Raw genomic sequence first — 19,578 nt, forward strand, 5'->3', positions numbered from 1 at the left:
AAGGACTATTAGAACCTCTTATACAATCATATGACAAGAAAAGGGGAATACAAAGCAATAGAGCATTACCTTTAGAACAATAAAATGTTCAAACTAACAGAAGAAATCTTTTAAAAATTCAATCTCAGACAAGAAATAGAACTATCTGAAAAGGAACTAAGAAAGAATTCTGGGTACTGATGATTTATATGAGAATTCTATCAAATGTTTAAGAAAAAATGTTACTTCTGTTTGAGTATTTTATATTTTTGAAGGTAATGCTCTACAGCTTTTGTATTCTCCTTTTGTTGTCATATAACTGTTTAATAGGTTCTAATGGAAATTTTATGGAACAATAAAAACTTGTATTGGCAGCTAGGTGGTGCCATAGTGGATAGAGTGTCAGGCCTAAAATCAGGAAGACTCATCTTCCTGAGTTCAAATTTGACCTCAATGGGGCAGCTAGGAGGTGCAGTGGATAGAGCACTGGCCCTAAAGTCAGGAGGACCTGAGTTCAAATCCGGCCTCAGACCAAACACTTGACATTTACTAACTGTGTGACCCTGGGCAAGTCACTTAACCCCAATTGCCTAAAAAAAAAATCTGACCTCAGACCCTTACTAGCTGTGTGACCCTGGGCAAATCACTTCACCCGATTTGCCTCAGTTCCTCATCTGTAAAATGAGCTGGAGAAGGAAATGGCAAACCCCTCCAATATCTTTTCCAAGAAAACCTCACATGGGGTCACAAAGAGTAGAGCGTGACTGCAAAACAAGTCAACAATAACAAAAATGCCAGATGCTATGATAAGTGCTAGGGATTCAAAGACAAGCAAAAAGAAAGTCAGTCCCTGCCCTCAAGGAACTTACCTTCCAATGGAGTAAGATGATACACAAAAGCAAATGAAAAGGGGGCCCATGTGGAGGTATGAAGCAGAACCAAGAGGGAAGGGTGACCAGCCTGATCTCTGACCCAGAATGAAGGTCACAGCAGGAACTCACCAATGGAAGAAGGAGGTCAGCATGACAGAGGGATGTTCCAGGGGAGACAGCAGGCTCAGGCATTATGGCAAAGTCAGGAGAGCCAAAGGCAGAGTTGGGAGGCAATTTGTCACTGGTAATGACTTGGTATCAGGAGGAAAATACTACTTGGTACTGGTTTAAAAATTAGAAATGGAACTGAATAGACAAAGAAGAATCAGAAATCAATGATACAGGTTCAATTAACCTGAAAATACAAGTTACCTGGCTAAGAATTTTCTGTTTGATGAGAATCACTGGGAACACTGGAGAAGTCTGGCAGAGATTAGGCTTAGACCAACATCTTGTATCATATTCCATAAAAACTGAAAATTGGTATGTGGCCTGAACACAAAATCTCCTGCCATAGAATACCAGGAGAAGCAGGTGTTAGACTCTTAACATCTATGGACAGAGGAGCAATTCTTAACCAAACAAGAACAGAGACAAATAAATCATTGTTATTACATGAAATTGAAGGGCTTTTTACACAAATAAAATTAATCCATCTAGAAGAAGAAAGTAATCATTTGACCAGAACAAAAATCTTTTATCAAATTTCTTAGATAATGATTTGCTATCCAAGACATACAGACAGCTATCAGAAATATATACTTCTACACATATCTACATGTACATATCCATGTATACACACATATAAGCATATATATGTGTGTGTGTGTGTGTGTGTATGTATAAACTCATTCCCCAATAGACAAGTGGTCAAAGAATATGACCAGTTATCAAAAGAAAAACTGCCAACTTTCCACACTCTAAAGAATGTTCCAAACCGCTAACAATAAGCAAAATGAAAATCAAAACAACCCTGCAGTTTCACCTTTCATGTAGAAAATCAGCAAAGATGACAACAGGAAGGAATAGTTGGAGGGGTTGTGGAAAGACAGGCACCATAATGGTTGTTGATGGAGTTGCCCACTTGGGAGAGCAATTTAGAATTATCCAAATGAAGTAACTAAAATATCCATACCCTTTGACCCAGATTCCACTGCTAGGCAGATACTCCAAAGAAGTTACTGATGAAAAAAAAGGCTCCATACATGCCCAAAGATTTATAGCAGCAAGTTTTGCAGGTGCCTACTGATCCAGGGAATGGCTCAATGAACTGTTGTACCATGCTGAAAGAAGCAATGAGCATGAAGAAGGCATGGGAAAATTTATGTGAACTGATGCAAAGGGAAGGAAATGGAGCCAGGGAAACAACAGACAGGGATGACTACAAAAGTTTGAATAGAAAAAACCACCACAAAACAATAGTTGTGGAATATCACAAAATGATAAAGGCTGAGCTTGGCCTCGAAGAAGAGATATGAAAAGACAACACTCCCATGTTCCTTTCATACAAGTGGAAGTGGTGGGAGTAGAAGCTGCCTATCAAGTCAGATTTTTTTCCCTGTGCATTGATTGATTTTGCCTTTTTTTTTCTTCCTATTTAAAAAAAGAAAACCCTTATTTTAATAAAGGATTGCTTTCTGAGAGGGGACAGAGAGAGATAAAGGGGGAAGTATAGGCAACATAAAAACTAAAAATATCAATTAAAATCTATTGAAAATATTATAGGACTTATAGAGGCAGTCATGTCATTTTCTGTTAATGCGAGCTAAATAAAAATCATTTTGTTCTGGCAATCACAATGAAGGTGTCTTTGCTAATATATTAGCATTGAAACTGATTCCTCTAAATAATATGGACTTTGTAATGACAACTAAATTAAGAGAGAGAGAGAGTTGTTTTCACAGGTGATAAAATGCTATGACTATTGAATACTTTTGATTACATTAGAGGAAAAACACATTTAAAAACCATCTTTCCTCAGGAGATGAAACATATGCAAATATATCCTAGTCAATTAAAATCCCAGAATGACAACTGAATAAGGAGCTGATGATAGTGGATCTCCATCATCAGAAAAAGAAAACACAAGATGCTTACTAAGAGGGAAAATAGCAATGCCATTGATTCACTTTCTCCTGATTGCATTGTGGGAGGAAATCGTTAATCAGCATCTTCACTTCTGTATCAATGTGAAGGGGAGGAAAGCTGCCTTACTTTGTTAGGTGATGTCACCTCTGGCATTTAAAGCTGGCTGATTGGCTTCAAGATGAATGAATAGGACATGCTGCTCCTGAGAACTGCTGCCCATTTGGGAATGTTTGTGGTGGGAGGGTTTTTACTGTACGATGTCTCTGAATTTTAATGATTTGGGAAGCTGGTGTTCAACTCATGCTACCTTGGAGGATGGTGGCCAAATATCCTTCAACTGTCTGGCATTCTAGAATGCCTAAGAAGTCTTTTATAGAACCAGATCTAGAGCTGGAAGCCACCTGGGAGGCCATTGTGTCCAGCCTTCATTTACAGAGGGAGAAACTGAGGCCCAAAGAGGCCAAGTAATCTAGAAAATGGCAGAGTAGGGATTTGAAACTGGGTGGTGATGGTGCTAATGGGAGATCAGATGGGGCCTTGGAGCTCTCTCTGGGAGCCAAATCCAGACCTGACAACCACAGGGAAGTAATAGGGTCTATAGAGAGAATTTCAGGAAGAGCTAATCGGGAGCATTCTCAGTCTGTTTTGCATTTGAAGGTTTTGTATCTTTAGAAAATGGAAAGTTAAATTTGTAGTTTTGTCATCCGACGTGTGGTTTCTGTGATAAATCAGTAGGCTTGCTAAATGTGGTGCAGGGTTGGCACCTGCCATTCTATGGCTCATGAGTAAAGTACTGCCAGGGGAATTGCAAGTCTGGAAATCTTGAAAAAAAATGGATCAATTTAAGCCCCTGGAGAGTCTCATCTTTGTACTTTCTCATTCTCCTTTTAAATAAGGACCTCTAAGTTCTGATTGTGCCTTGCCTCCCCACCTCTAATATACCACTGATAATCTAATGGTCTCGGGTTGGCTAACTGGTACCTGAAATCCTCTGCCAAAGCTCACTTGATGACTTGGTGCTGCTCTATCTCCTTCCTACATGCCTCTCTCACCCAAGTACTGGGGTCTTTGCCTTAGAATTTTTTCTTGGTTATAATTGGCAAGCTCATCTGGCTTGGTTCTTCTACTCCCTAAATCCTCTTAAAGACCTCTTAAACGTTCTCATGCTTTAGTCCATCATTTTCCATTTTTTAGGTATAGACCTTCTTTTACATTTAGTGATTTTCTGTTTGTTGTTGTTGCTGTTTGAGACTATTTTGGGTCCATCATCCTCACTTCTTCCATCTTCTTTCCCATTTTCTCATAATCTGCTCTTTTAATATTTTTGAAGATTTTTTTTCTTGTTAACTGAATACTTTCTTCCCAAAAGTTAACACAGACTGGGAGAAGTGGAAGCTTTCCATCCCTGTTGGTTTCTTTTGATTTTTAAAAAATCAACACAAAAATATTAAGGCAGGTTGCATTGATCTTAGATGGTCTTGTTCTCCTAGGGCGCATCAGTGAGCTGCTCTCTGTTTACCCTCTTGCCCTCTGCAAGAAAGGTTCCTATCAGTGACATGACATACCTTTGTAGGAAGAGACTGTATTGTTCTCTTCACGTTTTCTTGTATTGACTCCTCTGTGAATGTTGGCTACACTTGTCTGGTGAAATGTAAGCTGCTTGTGGGCAGGCACTGCCTTCTGTTAGCACATAGCACATGCCTTTTGTACAAGAGCATCATCAATGCCTGTTGAATGGAATAGAACACGGGAGAGAACTAGAACCAGAAATTGCTCATCCAGCCTCTCCATTTTCTAATGTTGACTTTCTCTCATTTACAAATCTCCTTCTGCAACTTCTGCCCCCAGAGAATATGCTTAGAATCTCCTGGTTCCATCCCATCGATTTTTAACATCTCTAGTGCTGAGGTTTCCCATTGTCTCCCCTTTTCTATGGTGTTGAGCTTTATTCTGTTGACTTGAATTCTAGCTTTCCTGATGCACTCAGGTATTTTAAACACATGTCCACTGTGTTCCTTGTTATAGCCACAGAAGCTATAATGAGGCTGTAACAGTCTGTGTGGAACCACCCCCAGCCATTTCCCTGTCTTGCGTCTCTCACATTTTAGGGGTATTTTGGGTCCTCATCGAGCCCAAGTCCATGCCGCCATGGCTGATGTGGCCAGTTTTGCTTCATCTCACTTGTCTGCTAAATTTCTTTAACCATCTGTTGAGTGGAGTTTCTGGTTGTGTTAATATAGAGTGTACACATGTATTTTAGTAGTGTATTGGCTTTAAATAGTCTTCAGGGAATTGTGATTAGTCCAGTCTACAGCTTTTTCTTGTGTCACAGGAGATTGGTGCACATGTTGGTATACTTGTCTAATGCAAGGTCCCCAGGTGAAAGACATTGGAGGGCCCACTTCTGGGAGGGTTGTGATGACCTATACAGGAAGACCCTTGGAGAGGCTGGGGCATGTGTAAACATCTATAATTGGTTCTCTTCCTCCACCAACCATGTGGTTAAGAAGGGGATTTTCAAATGGCTCCACACTGGGAATTGGCAGCCCTTCAGAAAGGCACCGGTAGCCAGAGCCTTGGACGTTTTCTCTTCACCTGCATTTTTAGCAATTCTGCTTTGGTATGACTCCTCAGCTTTGGTGAGCAATCACTCTAGAAGGGGAGAAGTTTTGGTTCCTCCCACTGAGGCCAAAATATGACCCCATGAAATGTCCTTGGCCTCCGCCTTTGTTCTTATCTATTTGAGGTGAATGGATTGGAGACTCCAACCTTTTGAGTTTTGAAAGGTCAGAAGCAAGGAATGACCCTTGGGAGCCAGCCAGTGGTAGCTAAGAACTCCTCTGGTCATGGTGTATCTCGAGGTGAGCATGGTGGGTCCAGTGCCACAAGCCTACTCTGCCCAGAAATTGAGGTAGTGTAGGGACATGAGTGTTGGGTGGAATGTTTGGATGCCAAGAATTAAATTGGAATTGGGGGCTACTTCCTGACACCTAACAGAGACTGTGGGGCAGCCCACTGGAGAGAGAGAGAGAGGGCTGGGCCTGGAGTCAGAAAGACCTGAATTCAGATCCAATATCAGATACTTATGAGCTGTGTGACCCTAGGCAAATCACTTCACCTGTCTGCCTCAGTTTCCTCAACTGAAAAGTAGGGATCATCACAGCATCTGCTTTTCAGGCTTGCTATGAGGATAAAGTGAGAGAATAATTGTAAAACACTTAGCCTGTAGTGGCCCCATCTGTCTGCCATTTTTTGCTGCTGTACACCTGCCCTATACTCACCCTAGATAACCCTGATCTAGGCCTAGAAAGCAAGAGAAGCTTTGATCCAAAGGTCAAGGCTAGGCTCCGGCAAACTTCCAACATTATTTGTCATCTGCAGGCCTCCTCCCTTTCCTTGTATGACATAGTGCGAGTAAGACAACCTGACAAGTTGTTAGTGACTGTATTTACTCTGTTAGGAACACGCATATCTATGTTAAGAGGACTGCTAGGAAGAACAAGGTTTCATCCAAAGGAATGAATCTGGAATGGTGGAATTTGGGGTACGGTGGTACTTGGAGGAGGGGAGAGATTTTCTAGCCGACTTTCTTTTTCGCACCCTCCAAATCATATTACATACAGTCCATTTACTAGATACTACGTAAACAGGGTAGCCAGGGGCCACCATAGTGCACACTGCGCCAGGCCTGGAATCAGGAAGACTCATCTTCCCAAGTTCAAATCACACCTCAGATATTTACTAGGTCTAGGACCCAGGGCAAGACACGAAATCCCTGCTTCAGTTTCCTCATTTGTAAAATGGAAATGAGTAACAGCACCTGCCTCATAGGGTTGTTATAAGGACCAAATTAGATAATTTATTATTATCATACTCTTGTATACATGTAGATTCCTAGCTCAATCAAGAATTAGCCAACAACATTAATGAGTAACTAAGGCTGATGAACTGAGGACAAATTAAAGACACAATGAATTTAATATTCATGTTTATTCGTGTATTTAAATATTTAAACACATTTAATAGCACAATGAACTGAGGACAATTGGATCTGATTGTCACTATTACAAGGCACTCATAGCAATTGTTTCTTTTAATATTCAAAGGCTTATTAAAGATTTTATCTTATGTTACTAAATATATTTCCAAGTTCATAAAAGCAAAATCCTTTTTTTTTGTTTTTTACTAAATAGTCATGATTTTAAAAAGGCTAAAAAAGCTGAAGTTTGTTTAAAAAAAAAGCCCAGGAAAATTATACTAATAATTAGAAAATGATGTTCTTGTTGGAAAATGTTTGGCATAATTACATAGAAATTTATTTTCAATAAAGAAGGAGAATACCTAAGCCATCTTAACGAAGTCAATCTTCCTCATTCCGTATTCTTCCAAGCATCGTTCCATTCAATCAACACTGTTGAAGCATTTACTATGAGAAGTATTTTTCTAGGTGATTTCTACAGGGGAAGAATGTCATGCGGACAAGACGTCCCAGTGCTTCCTGAGACCCACGATTTCCCAGCCGATAAAGTCCATCAGACGCAGAGAACCTTCTCCGAATCAGTGGAGTACAGTGGCAAGGTCCTGGACCAGGTCTCAGAAGGCACGGCTCGAACCTCAGCTCTGCCACTGAACCCCTGGACCTCCCTCTCCTCACCTGTACCAGGAGAAGCTCGGACTCCCCAGCCTCCAGAGTCCCTTTATGACCCCACGATCCCATAGCTCGTCCGCCCTCAGCTTCCGCCTTCGAAAAACTCCACGGTCCCTTTGTGCTCTAACCCAATGATCCAACAATGTCCCTATTAAAGTCTGGATGGCGTCCTTCCCGCCATCGGTGGAAGAAGTCCTGGCTTATAAATGGAATACCACAAATACAAGTGACTCATTCGGTGCCCGAGGTGGGGAGCCTTACAAACTTGTCTCTGACCAGGACTTCTCCTCCCACAAACGCGCTGTCTTTACCATTTGCTCGCATCCCATCCCAGGAACCAGCCCGTGAACGTGGGAGGCTCGTATCCCTGCTTGACGATGACGACGGGAGTTCCCCGGTCTCTCCCAGAAGGATCCGTCTCAAGGTAGGCCTTGGCTATAAAGAGAGTAGCCAGCAGCGTCAAGGTTGGTCAGTTGTGACTTAATTGGACAACAACAATATCCTCAAAGGGGAACGCTGCCATCCAGCATGGGCAATGTGTGATCCTAAGGGAGTGACACTGTAGGGTCTTTCCTCCCTTGGAGGACCAGGGTCGCAGAATGGAAGCAGCGCATAGCATGCTTTGGTGGGGACATCACTGTCTCATGTTTTTCTGAGACCTTGGAAGAACCCCCTCGTTTTGGCTCTGGAGCACACACACACAATGCCAGCCTTTCAGTCAATAAACACTTATTAAGTGCCTACTCTGTGCTAGGCACTGTGCTAAGAGCATTTCTCAGACGGGAGAAAAGTGTGAGGTTCAAGAATGACACAGCTGTCACCTATTCACAGGCCTCCGGGCTGGCCAGAGCCTTAAGAAACCCCTGTGTCCAGCCCCCAGTCTGGCAGGCAAGGAAATCTAAGACGTGGTTGGAGGAACTGGGGAGGGGGTGGTGTGTTTAGTCTGAAGCAGAGATTTGGGGATGGGAGGAGGGGGGCTGTGATCACCGACTTCAAGAGTCTGAACGATGGGTCGACAGGTGGAAGAGGGAGGGAGAGCCTGGAGCGGTGTGACCCAAAAGGAGGAACCAGGAACAAGGAGGAAGGGGCTGCCCACTCCCTAGGCCATGAGCTCACCAGACTTCAAGGACTCAGATCGCTCCACTTCATTCGCGTCCTTGCCGATCCAAAGGAATATCTAAGCGGACACAAAGAAGGAATATCTAAGCTCATGTCACACTCTCTCACTGTGGGGAAGGACCTCTGAAATCGGAATCTTCCGTCTCTGTGCCGTGGTGCGGGCTGGCCAGCCTGGAGGCCGAGGCCCCAGATTCTGAGAGAAGGCCGTGAAATCCCCCTGCCCGGATGGCTAATTTAGCCCAGTGAAGCCTAAGGGCATCCCGAGCCTTGCAGAAAAGCCTGAAACTTTTGCCCTGTTGGGAGCAGGAGAAGCTTCCAAGCGTCTGACCCAGCTGAAGGGGTATTGGGAGGTCTGTCACCATCACTAGTGCACGTTGGCACGTTCTCTCCAACTGAGGATCTTAATGGGATGCTTGGGGTGCAGAAAGAGACTTGTCCAGGGTCACACAACCAGTATGTTTCAGAAATGGGACTTGAACCCAGGTCTTCTAGTTCCCAAGACCAGCTCTGTCCGTTGCCCTGCGCCCCCTCTTCTTCTGCCCTCTACTGCTGGTCTACTGGAAGGGTCAGCAGGCTTTCACCCTTTGCGTACCAAGCTTGAGGCTTTAAGTATCACTTACAAATTTAACTTCCTGGCTCATCCAGGGGGTGAGTGTTCCCTACCACCATCCTATCCGGAGTCCCAGGCTGAGGCAGCCCACGGGTGCTTATGGGCAAACAACCAGGATCTTTAAACCAAAGCCTGAGTGTCCAAATGAGGGGAGACCCGTGGGGGGTGGGGAGAGCAAAGCCAGACAAACCAACCAGGGCAGTAACGCTCAGGGTGCCTGGGGAGTTCTTCCCCTAGCCTTGGGCTCCCCAGAGCTGCCAGTCCTGGCCTGAGCAGGAAAGGCCATGGATGATGAGGGTGGTGATGGGCAGCCCCAGTTACTTCCTCTGCTTATAAGCAGTCAACATGTCACTGAATATCAGAGGCTGCTGCCCACAGGGTCCACCATGGGCTAGAGGGTGCTGAAGAAAAACAAGGTATAAAGGCAGCCCCTAAGGGCACATCCGGAGACATTTGTCTGGACGCCGAGGCAGAGCCACGGCTGCTCTGCTCCCGCATTAAGCCACTTTCTTTACACAGACACCTGAGAATTGCTGGTGGGCGAACTCGTGTTTGGTGCCACGTCCACCTGTTATGAGATAAGGTTTTCTCAACGCTGTCTTTGCAGGTGTGAGCATGGGAAAGGTCAACAACAGAGCCACACCCTTACCTGTTCCCAAGCATCCAGCAGCATGACGTCGTCCTCTGCTAAGTCTTCCTGAGTGAATTCTCCTGGAACCTCTTCAATCTGAAACACACCGGCAACTTTTTCTGTAATTCTTCATTTCGCCCCCTTGATTCAACAAATAATATTGAGTAAGCATATCCAGGCCACTGTGATGGGAACTGGGGATGCAAAGGAAGCCAGGCTTACCCTCAGGAGGCTTATTATTATTATCATTATTGTTATTGCTGCTGCTGTTACTGTTACTATTAATTTTAGTAACAGCCACATCTCGATAGCGCTTTAAGTTTTCAAAGTCATCTCCACACAATGGCTCCGGGGTGGGGGGAGTCCACACATTGTCACCCCCATTTCATACAGCAGTCTAATTCCAACAAGAGCTTGTCAGGCTCCCTCGAGAGCAGGGGACGCACCAGGGTGCATCCAACTGACTCTTCCCTTCACTGAAATGACCATGGTAAGAAAGTCTACTGAACAGAACACCAAGGAAAGCCCGACCGCTAGAAGACGTCCGTCCCTGTGCATTTGAATCTGCAGAATGAAGAGCGCTTCATTCGAGAGAAAACTCAACGTGAAGAGCGTCGGCTGCTCGGCCTCCGGGCCGGCTCTCCGGGCCGGCCAGCACCTGGACGCGGCCCTCAGCTTCACCCCCTAGACTACTCATGAGCTTCAAAGGGAGCGGCAGCATCAGTGTTAGGATCTCACTGATCAGTGGGCCCGGGAAAGGGGAGCAGCTCTAGAACCAGCAACCCCAGAGCCCTGGGCCAGCACGGACCTGCACTCTCCACGCCATACCATACGGGCCAGGAAGCCCAGAGCCGGGACATACTCACAAGAAACCGGCCGGTTTTGTTGGAGCAGCCAAAGAGCCGAGGAGGGTGGTCTTCCGCCTGGGTTTCCAGCAGTGGTGAAGTCTGGTATGCTTTCTTCCCTCCCAGAGCAGCCCAGAATTCCTCTGTGGAACAATACAGGGACAGGCTTGAAGGGATCCCTGCAACACCGGGCAGCCATTGCTTCCTGTCCCCATGCTTTCTGTTGCCCCCGCCTTTAACGGCTTTGAATGAGTAAACGCAACAGAGCCCCATCCCCTAATTTCTTCGGGGAGTGAAGCCCGAGCTGCGCCCCCCCCAGGCCCAGGAGCTGCCAACGTGTGTCTCTGGTGGTGGGGCACACACCTGGCTCTTGGCCTTCTGGGATCTTTGTGCTCTGGCACTTCAAGACGCTCTTCAGGTACTCGGCTCCCTTCTCCTCCTCCTCACTGGCTCCTTTCCCAATCCAGGTGTAGCCATTATTCCGGGGCAGTTTCAGGACAAAAACATCATTGGAATTCAATGAATCTGAGTCCACATCGACCTGGGATCAGAAGGAGATGGTAGCCAGTGACTGGAGTCGTATTGCCCCTCAATAGCCAGAAGCTGGCAAGGCACAAGCTCCCTGAGCCCCAGCCACCTCACCTCTAAAATGGGGACGACGATACCTGTCCAGCCTACTGCCCAGGATGACTGAGAGCTCCACCAAGATCATCAGATGCTGGACACTGTTGAGTCTATTGGTGTTGGTATCCTGATTACTATCACCCTCTTCTCCCCCATTGGCTGACCCCGAGTGCTTCCACAATGCCCTTCATCTCCATCCCCTGGACTTGAGGTACCCGCCTCCCCTTACACTGCACTGGGCCTCTCTAGGTCAAGCATCTGTCTATCCTTCTCCCTCCCCCAACCCTGACATCCTCAGCTCCCAAGACTGCCAGCTGCCCCCACCCCTACCCCAGTCTTTCTGCTTTTCCACCAAGTCCCTCCACTACTACTCATAGGCCACGCCCATCCTTACTCATCACCTCTGCTCAGAATTCCCATGATGGCCAGGGCTTTCCATTCCTACTGGAGGCCTCACCTCCTCCTCCTCCTCCTCCCATTAACTCAATGGGAAGTTAGAACACTGCTCCTTTGCTATCCCCCTCTCCTCTTCCTAGGATCATTTCAAGCCTACACATTCAGGACTATCCCTTGGATTGGGTCATCTCCGGGCCTTCTCTCCACTCAAACTGGCCCATGAGTTGTGATTTTGTCCATGGGGCCCAGGGGCTTGCGTCAGATACATCAGGCTGTCAACAACTGTTTGTGCATTTGGCTGTTGACACCTCAGGGATACCTGAACAGAAGGGGTGGGGTAGCCTCTGTGGAGATGGGAGAGCCCAGGCACCTGTGACAGAAGAGCCCTGGGGCTGATAATCAATCAACTGATAAGTGTTTCTTATGGGCCTGCTAGCTTCCAGGAAACATGTGGGGGCCATGGGCAGAAAGACAAAAGGTGGCTGTGCCCTGACCGCTGGGAGCTGATATTCTTCTGTGTAAATACAGTAAGTTTACAAATAAGCAAGCACAGGCCTAATAAGAAATGAAAACACAATGAGAGTGTGTGTGTGTGTGTGTGTGTGTGTGTGTGTGTGAGTGTGAGAGAGAGAGAGAGAAGGGAGGGAGGGAGGGAGGGAGAGAGAGAGTAGGGGTGGAGGGAGAACCTGTGAGCAAGCTGAAGGAAGCCAGAGTCTGGAGATAGACTCACGTGGGGTGAGTCTATGCAAAGGCAGGAAGGGGCAGACGGAATGTCACAGGACATTAGGGAAGAGCAGAAAAGGCCAGTCTGCCAGGGAGCTGGGTTTTCATCTTAAGGCAATGGAGAGCCTCCAATGAGACAAAAACACCTGTTTGTCCAGAGCTTCCCAGAACTCACAGACACACCAGGGTAAATCCAAGGAATCTCTGCCCTGCCCAGCCTCGGGCCTCCATCCTTCCCTAACAGAGCAGGTCACCTTTTATAAAATGAATCAAGGCATGGGACAGGGGCTTCACTCTGGAATCCCCCCATGGGGTAGGCTCCCCACGCCCAGATGGAATTCTTCCCTGTCTCGAAGACACTTAGGGTGGGGAGGAGGGTTGTACTTCCCGCTTAACTAACCACCTCTGGTTATGGGAAAGGAGCTACCAGAGAATGGATAAGATAACCCTGCTGGGTGGAGGATGGGCTTGGGTGAGGCACTTTGGACTGCAAGGATTGTGGGAGACTGGGTGGGATCAGCACAGGGCCCTGGTGAGGCAGACTCAGTTCAACTACAGGGAGAGGGGCCAGCTGCCCCAAACACAAGGAGCAGTTCAAAACCCTTAACCTCCAGCTGCCCGGTGGTTTTCCCAACAACCACGTGAGGTAAATGAGGCATTCTATCAACCAAGAACCTGGGTCCAGGAATGGCAGGGGGTGGGTAAAGTGCCTTGCCCAGCATCCTCCGGGGGTACCAAGACTGGCATCCCAGTTTCCTGATGCATCCCCCAGGGAGGCTTCCCCCTTCAGCTTCATGACGCCATGATCAGGGCATGATGTCCCTTCTTTGAGGCCCGAGTCAGAATACAGGCCGAGTCACCTGACCAGGGTGATTTTCCAACGGCTAGCCCTTGTAATAACAAAATAATGATGACAATGGCATTGATAATAACACTAGCTGCTGTTTCCATGACACCTTAAGGCCAGTGAAACACTTGCCATTCATTTTCTCATCTGACCTCACACAACAATCCTAGGACATAGGTGCTACTACAATCACCCCCATTTTACAGGTGAGGAAACTGAGGCTCAGAGATGTGAAGGAACTTCACCCAGCTAGCGAGGATCAGAAGTCAAATTTCAGGGCTGATTCTTCTGAGCATTCAGAACCCACGGGGCCATTCCTCAGATGAGTTACATTTCATACCTCCACAATCCTGGTGATGGAGCCGAGGTTTCGGCGGATTTGAAAGAGGCGTGTGGGGGCGGGAGGTGCCTGTCCTCCTTTCTTAGACGTCCCATCCTTGTAAATAATGAGGGGTTTGTCTTTGAACAGACTCAGCAGGTGTGTGGGCTCCTTACCTTGGGAGACTCGGACCTGGGGAAAGAGAGAACTAGGCAGACGTTGCTTTGAGGATTGAGACCTGTCCAAGATTAGAATGGGCAGCTTTGGAAGTAGTAAGCTCCCCGTGATTGAAGGTCTTATAACAGACTGGATTGGATGATCATTTGTTGGGGATGTTATAGACACAATTCATAATGGGGAGGGGAAGGGGAAGAATGGGGCCAGACGACCTGAGTTCATTTCTATCTCTCTGCCCGATTCCATGAAACCATGAAAACCCCTTAAGGCACAGAAGAGGACCACAGGGAAACCCCGGATTGAGTGTCTATGGTACCAAGCCCCTACGCACAAGGAGTCTGCAGTCTGTTGGGAAGCAGATGCCACATGTTCACAGATAAGCAAATGTACCATGGTGATAAACCAGATGGGTGATTTCCTGGCTCTGGGACACACAGAGCAAGGAAACTCCCTGCCCTACTGCCAGTCAACAACCACTGGGAAACTGATCATCTCAGCGTGGATGGGGGCATTGAGTGACTTGTCCAGAGCCATTTCTTCAGGCTTGTTGGAGGCCAGACCCCATTCCCTCGGCCCTTCCTGGCTGGAGGCCGTCTCTCTATGCCCTGGACCATGCTATCTCTCCAATACAAACTGAGCATAGGGTAATTTTGGAAAGGAGGCTCAGGAAATCAGGGTGGTCTCTCATAGGAGGTGCCCTGTGAACTGAGCCTCTAAGATAGGCCAGCTCAGCTGCTCCTATCCTGATAAAGGACTGTGAGAGGGGTCAGGGCCCCAGCCACGCCAGCACTGATTCCTTTACCAAGAGATTGCCAACTAATGAATTGCCTTCATGGAAGGCTGGCTTCATCTATACAACATTGCAGACTGGGGCGCCATCTAGTGGCTCCAATGAAGATCACACTTAAGATGTGTTTGACCCCAGTCCATCCATAGCTCCATCAACAAACATTTTTCGAAAGGGACGAAGTCTGGATTTAGAAACTCCATCAAGAAGCATTCTGGAGCTCAGTTTATGACTCTTATTTACAAGGGTCGTTCATGTTCCCATTCCCAACACTCGGCCCTCAGCACTGACCAGTAGCTTGGCCGGTAGACTGAATTGACGTTGGTTCCTTGAAAGCAGGGATGGGCTCATTTTTGAATCTAACCCCAGTGCCCTGGAAAGCACTTGGCCTATAGAAATCCAGGCCTTGATAAGTGTTTGTTGAGTGACTGATGTTAAAAACAAACAAACAAACAAACAAACACATGTAAGAATTGGCTGATAGGACAATCAACATTTCAAGTGATAGATGTCACTACTGCTGGTTGTGGCCAGAGTTCAAAACAGCTCAATCTCTCCTTAAGTTCAAATGAGCACATTTAAACATATTCGCTGTAAACAAGGGCATCCCAACTCCCCCACCTTTTGAAGGCCATCTCTTTCTAAAATGCCCACATACTGACTTTATTCTAAGGAAGAACTTAAAAATACTGGACTTCTTTCAGACTGTCAGGAAGTAACTGCAGAGCCAAGCTCCAGGATGAGCAGGCTCGGCCAGAAGGTGGTGGAGGTTCTTTCTGCTGACGGTGCTCAAGGCCAGCGGAGCCCGGTGAAACCTGTTACTGAAGGCCCAGGTTCCTTCCCTCATTTATATCATGGACCACCCATGGCCACCAGCCTGGGGAACCTTATGGAGGCCTTCTCAAGGTCATGTTTTCAAATTCTTAACATAAAATACATAGTGTTTCAAAGGAAAACAGTCAATTGTCAAACAAAAAAAAAGCGTCCAGAGCCCAGGCCAAGAATCTAATTTAAGCCTCATGTGACTCAGTAGTCAAAGTTGTATATACAATAAATACTCATTGGTGTATATCACAAGACTGACACAGTGAAAAGAATGCTGCAAGGAAAATCTCAAGACAGGGAGAGGTCATTAGAATAAATCCTGGTTGTTTCCTAGGGGCTCAACTCTCCTCTATTGCGGGGAAGGAAAGAAGGAAGGGAGGGAGAGAGGGAGGAAAGAAGGAATGGAGAGAGAGAAGATGGAAGAGAAGGAGGAAAGAGGGAGGGAAGGATGGAAGAAAGGAAGAAAGGAAGGAAAGGAAGGAAGGAAGGAAGGAAGGAAGGAAGGAAGGAAAAGAGGGAGAGAGGAAAGGAAGGGAAAGAGAAATGGAGAGAGGAAAGAAAGAAGGAAGGGAGGGAGGAAGGGAGGGAGGGAAGAGAGGGAGGAAAAGAGGGAGAGAGAAAGGGAGGGAGAGAGGAAAGAAGGAAGGAAAGGATGGACAAATGGAGGAAGGAAAGAAGGGAGAGAGAGAGGAAAGAATGAAGGGAGGGAGGAAGGAAAGGAAGGAAAGAAGGAAGGGAGGGAGGGATTGTTCAAGTATAAGATAGAGACAATGTTGCTCCAAGAGGTTTATTTCTCCTTTTTCAGGATATGAGGAGATCAATACAGAGGAAAACCAGGAATCCTTGGGTTTCATTCAGAAAGAGTTTTTAAAGTTGTAGGAAAATGATTTCTGCGCCTATGGGTGAAGGTGGCCTTGGGAGGCAGGAAGCCCCGTCCACGCTGACCAGTGCCGGGGGCTGCCACTGACCTGCACGGGTGTCCCTCCCAAGGAGCGGTCCAGCTGAACAGTCAAGAAAGCAGAGGTGGTCAGCTCATCTCTGGTAGCGTGAGCTCCCTGCCTGCAGAGAGAGAAAGCAGAGATTTCCAAGCCATGTTCCAGGTGTCTTCCTGTTGGGTTCTAGGTTTTCTGCTGCAGCTGTTTCCAGCCAGAGCCTGAGTTGTGGTAGGAGGCAGAGAAGTAAACCATGAACCCACAGGAATGAAATGGTTCCTAGAGGAAGCACTAAAACCCTTCTGAGCCTCAGTTTCCTAGTCTGTAAAATAAAGATAATATTAACATCTTTTATGTAAAGAACGATGCAAATGTTGAATTAGTATGTCCACGCTAGCTAATGTCATGATTAGTTAGCTCACCTTTTCAAAGGCATCCCATTTTCCACTGTTGCCTTTATCAGGGACAGGGCACAGGGTTGAATCTGTGATTTCACTGACCTAGGGAATTCCCAGAGGAGGAGAGTCTCTCTGCAATGTAAGTCGCCACCCCCTCTGTAGTCATAGTTCTACAGAGCTGCCTTGAGCACTGAATGTGAAGGGACCCGCCCAGGGTCACACAGCCAGTGTGGGCCTGTAGGGGACATTGAGGGCAAACCTACAAAAGCAGGCTCATGGCTTCAGATGGTAAATCAAGTGGGACTGTCCGCATTTGTACACCGTGACCCTGCCTTGTGCCAAAAGGAAGACCTCACAGAGAAGGATGTTTCTCTTAACTGACAGAGGACATTCTAAAGATCATGAACGTCGCGGTCTCAGTATGACACACTCCCCGAATCTCCATTAACGGACACGAAGCCCCCCTTCCTTCATTCCGAGAGGTGAAAGCTCCTATGCTGCCCGGGGTCCTCCCATGAGGCGGAAGCCACCCCATCCCCAGGCAGCCCTCTCCACTCGGGTCAGCTTCCTCTCCCCATTGGGAAGCTGCTTCTCCTGCAAAACCTAAATCGGCTTCTTGGCATCTCCTACCCATCCCTCCAAAGCCCACCCTCTAGGGCCAAGAACAAGGCTCAATAGATTTACTTTCAGTATCTAATGACTACCTGCACTTCCTGAATGAAACCCAAGGATTCCTGGTTTTCCTCTGTATTGATCTCCTCATATCCTGAAAAAGGAGAACTGATTTACTCCTCTGCTTGGAGATTACGCCAAGAAATTTAACTGGGTGGCCGCAAGAAAATCCTAAGTTTACAAAACTCTCCTCTTTCCTCCTCTCTATCACAAAGCCCGTTGGAGTACTGAGAAAACCGATCATTTTCAATTCAACAAATAAACAAACATCTCATAAGCACCTACTATGTGCCAGGTGCTTGTGCTAAGCACTAGGGATGCAAAGAAGCACAAGACAGTCCCTGCCCTCGAGGAGCTCCCAGTCTATCGGAGGAGACAATAATCCAACTACAGGATGTACAAACTAGCTGTAAGTGGGATAAACTGGAGATAATCAACGGATAAAAGCAAGGCAGGAGAATGAAGGGTTTTTAAGGCCACTTAAGACATCTATGCGATTTTCTTCTTTTAAGCTCTTTCAAAGGCCTAGAATCCTGAAATTTTCACACACACACACACACACACACACACACACACACACACACACAAAGATGTTTTTATTTTCCGTCTTGAGCTCAGATTTTGTTGTTTTAGGGATGTTCCAAAATAGAAACCCCTTCCATAGATGCCGACTGGCAATTCATTTGTAACTTACTGTCTTTGAGAGTTTGCTGGCACTCTGTGAGATTTAAGTGACTTGCCCAGGGTCACACAACTAGCATGTGTCAGAGGCAGTTTTGAACCTGGCTCCTTTCTCCATCTGCCACAATCACCTCTTCCAACAGTGAGTCAAAAATGAAAAAGACTCGAGTCTAACCTTAGAAACTGGTCCCAGTTGGGTTGCGTGCCCACACTGGACATCACTATACTCCAGTCTGTTTCAAGGGGACTTGGGGGGAGGAAGTGTGACTCGCTCCTCCAGCACCGGCTCTAGGCATCTTCCCTGCCTGCCCCAGAAGAGAGGGAAGAGGAAGGAAGAAGAGATGGAGGAAAGTGGCCGGGAGCCCTGCCTTTAGTGGGGTCCTGACCTCTCCAGAAGCACACCTAACAGCTCAGGCCAGGGAAGGCACAATTCCATCCACAGACCCTGGAGAATACCGCGGGAACCGCCGAGCCGAGGCCAGATCTGGGAACAGGCTCCAACGTGAATCCTGGGGCCGTGACTCCAGGAGGCAGCCAGTTCATGTCTGCCCTGCTTTATCTGGATGGCCTGGCCCCGTCGCCTCTCCCCTGGCTGGGCCCTGCTTTCCTCCTCTCTGAACTGCGGTACTGGATTCGAGGACCTCTGAGGTCCATCCCATCCAGGGACGCATCTTTGCTCCTGCGAGAAGTGAAGAACTTCAGTCATTGGTGGAGGAAGGCACGCTGACCGCACAGGCTGCACCACGATCCTCTTCCTCTCGAAGGCTTGCCCGATGCCCAGCTTAGCATGAGTTCCCTGATCACTGCGGCAGGGGATGCTCCGGTCTCTTTCAGGACCCCCATCTCCACCTCGGAGCTGGCCACGCAGTGTCCTGGGTCACGGAGTCTGAGCCAGGTAACTGAAACAGCTAAAGCCGCCCACTGTGGGATGGAAGCAGGGCACCGGGAAGGCTCCTCGGGGGCCCGTGTAGAACGTCTTTGGCGCCCACTCGCCAAATGCCGCCATGAGAAGCAAGAAGCAGGAAGAACAAGATGTGTCTGTGCATGATGGTGGGGACTCAGGCGGGACCAGATCCAAAGGCACCCCAAACCTGCAGGTTTCCGGCCTTTGTCCTTTGTAGCCCGGGGCCATCAGTGAGCACAAGTGCTCTCTGAGGCTGCTGGGCCTGGTGTTAGGAAGACCTGAATTCAAATTCAAACTCAGACACTGACTAGCTGTGTGACATTGGATAAGTCACATAACCTCTGGTTTCCCCAACTGTAAAATGGGGAAAATAACAGCACCTACCTCATGGGATTGATGTGAAGATAAATGAGATAGTGTTTATGAAGTGATTAGTGTACAGTAGGCACTTAATAAATGCTCATGCCCTTCCTTCCTCTCCCCACCGGCTTCTCTAAAACC

The 19,578-nt window shown here is 47.2% G+C and overlaps 1 protein-coding gene across 1 annotated transcript in view; it reads right to left on the minus strand.

Annotated features, from left to right (window-relative positions):
* Nucleotides 1–6,952: 6,952 nt before the first annotated feature.
* Nucleotides 6,953–19,578, minus strand: part of SCIN (scinderin) — a 56,238-nt gene continuing 43,612 nt past the window's right edge. Inside the window, exons 10-16 of the mRNA XM_027872235.1 lie at nucleotides 16,459–16,549; nucleotides 13,723–13,893; nucleotides 11,156–11,333; nucleotides 10,814–10,935; nucleotides 9,966–10,043; nucleotides 8,704–8,764; nucleotides 6,953–8,022 (exon numbers count right to left, since the gene is read on the minus strand). Coding sequence (XP_027728036.1) covers nucleotides 7,895–8,022; nucleotides 8,704–8,764; nucleotides 9,966–10,043; nucleotides 10,814–10,935; nucleotides 11,156–11,333; nucleotides 13,723–13,893; nucleotides 16,459–16,549 — 829 coding nt within the window. The 3' untranslated portion in view covers nucleotides 6,953–7,894. The remainder of the gene's footprint in view (nucleotides 8,023–8,703; nucleotides 8,765–9,965; nucleotides 10,044–10,813; nucleotides 10,936–11,155; nucleotides 11,334–13,722; nucleotides 13,894–16,458; nucleotides 16,550–19,578) is intronic.

The sequence above is a fragment of the Vombatus ursinus genome, unplaced genomic scaffold, assembly GCF_900497805.2.
Source record: "Vombatus ursinus unplaced genomic scaffold, bare-nosed wombat genome assembly UNPS02014799.1, whole genome shotgun sequence".
Lineage (NCBI taxonomy): Eukaryota > Metazoa > Chordata > Mammalia > Diprotodontia > Vombatidae > Vombatus > Vombatus ursinus.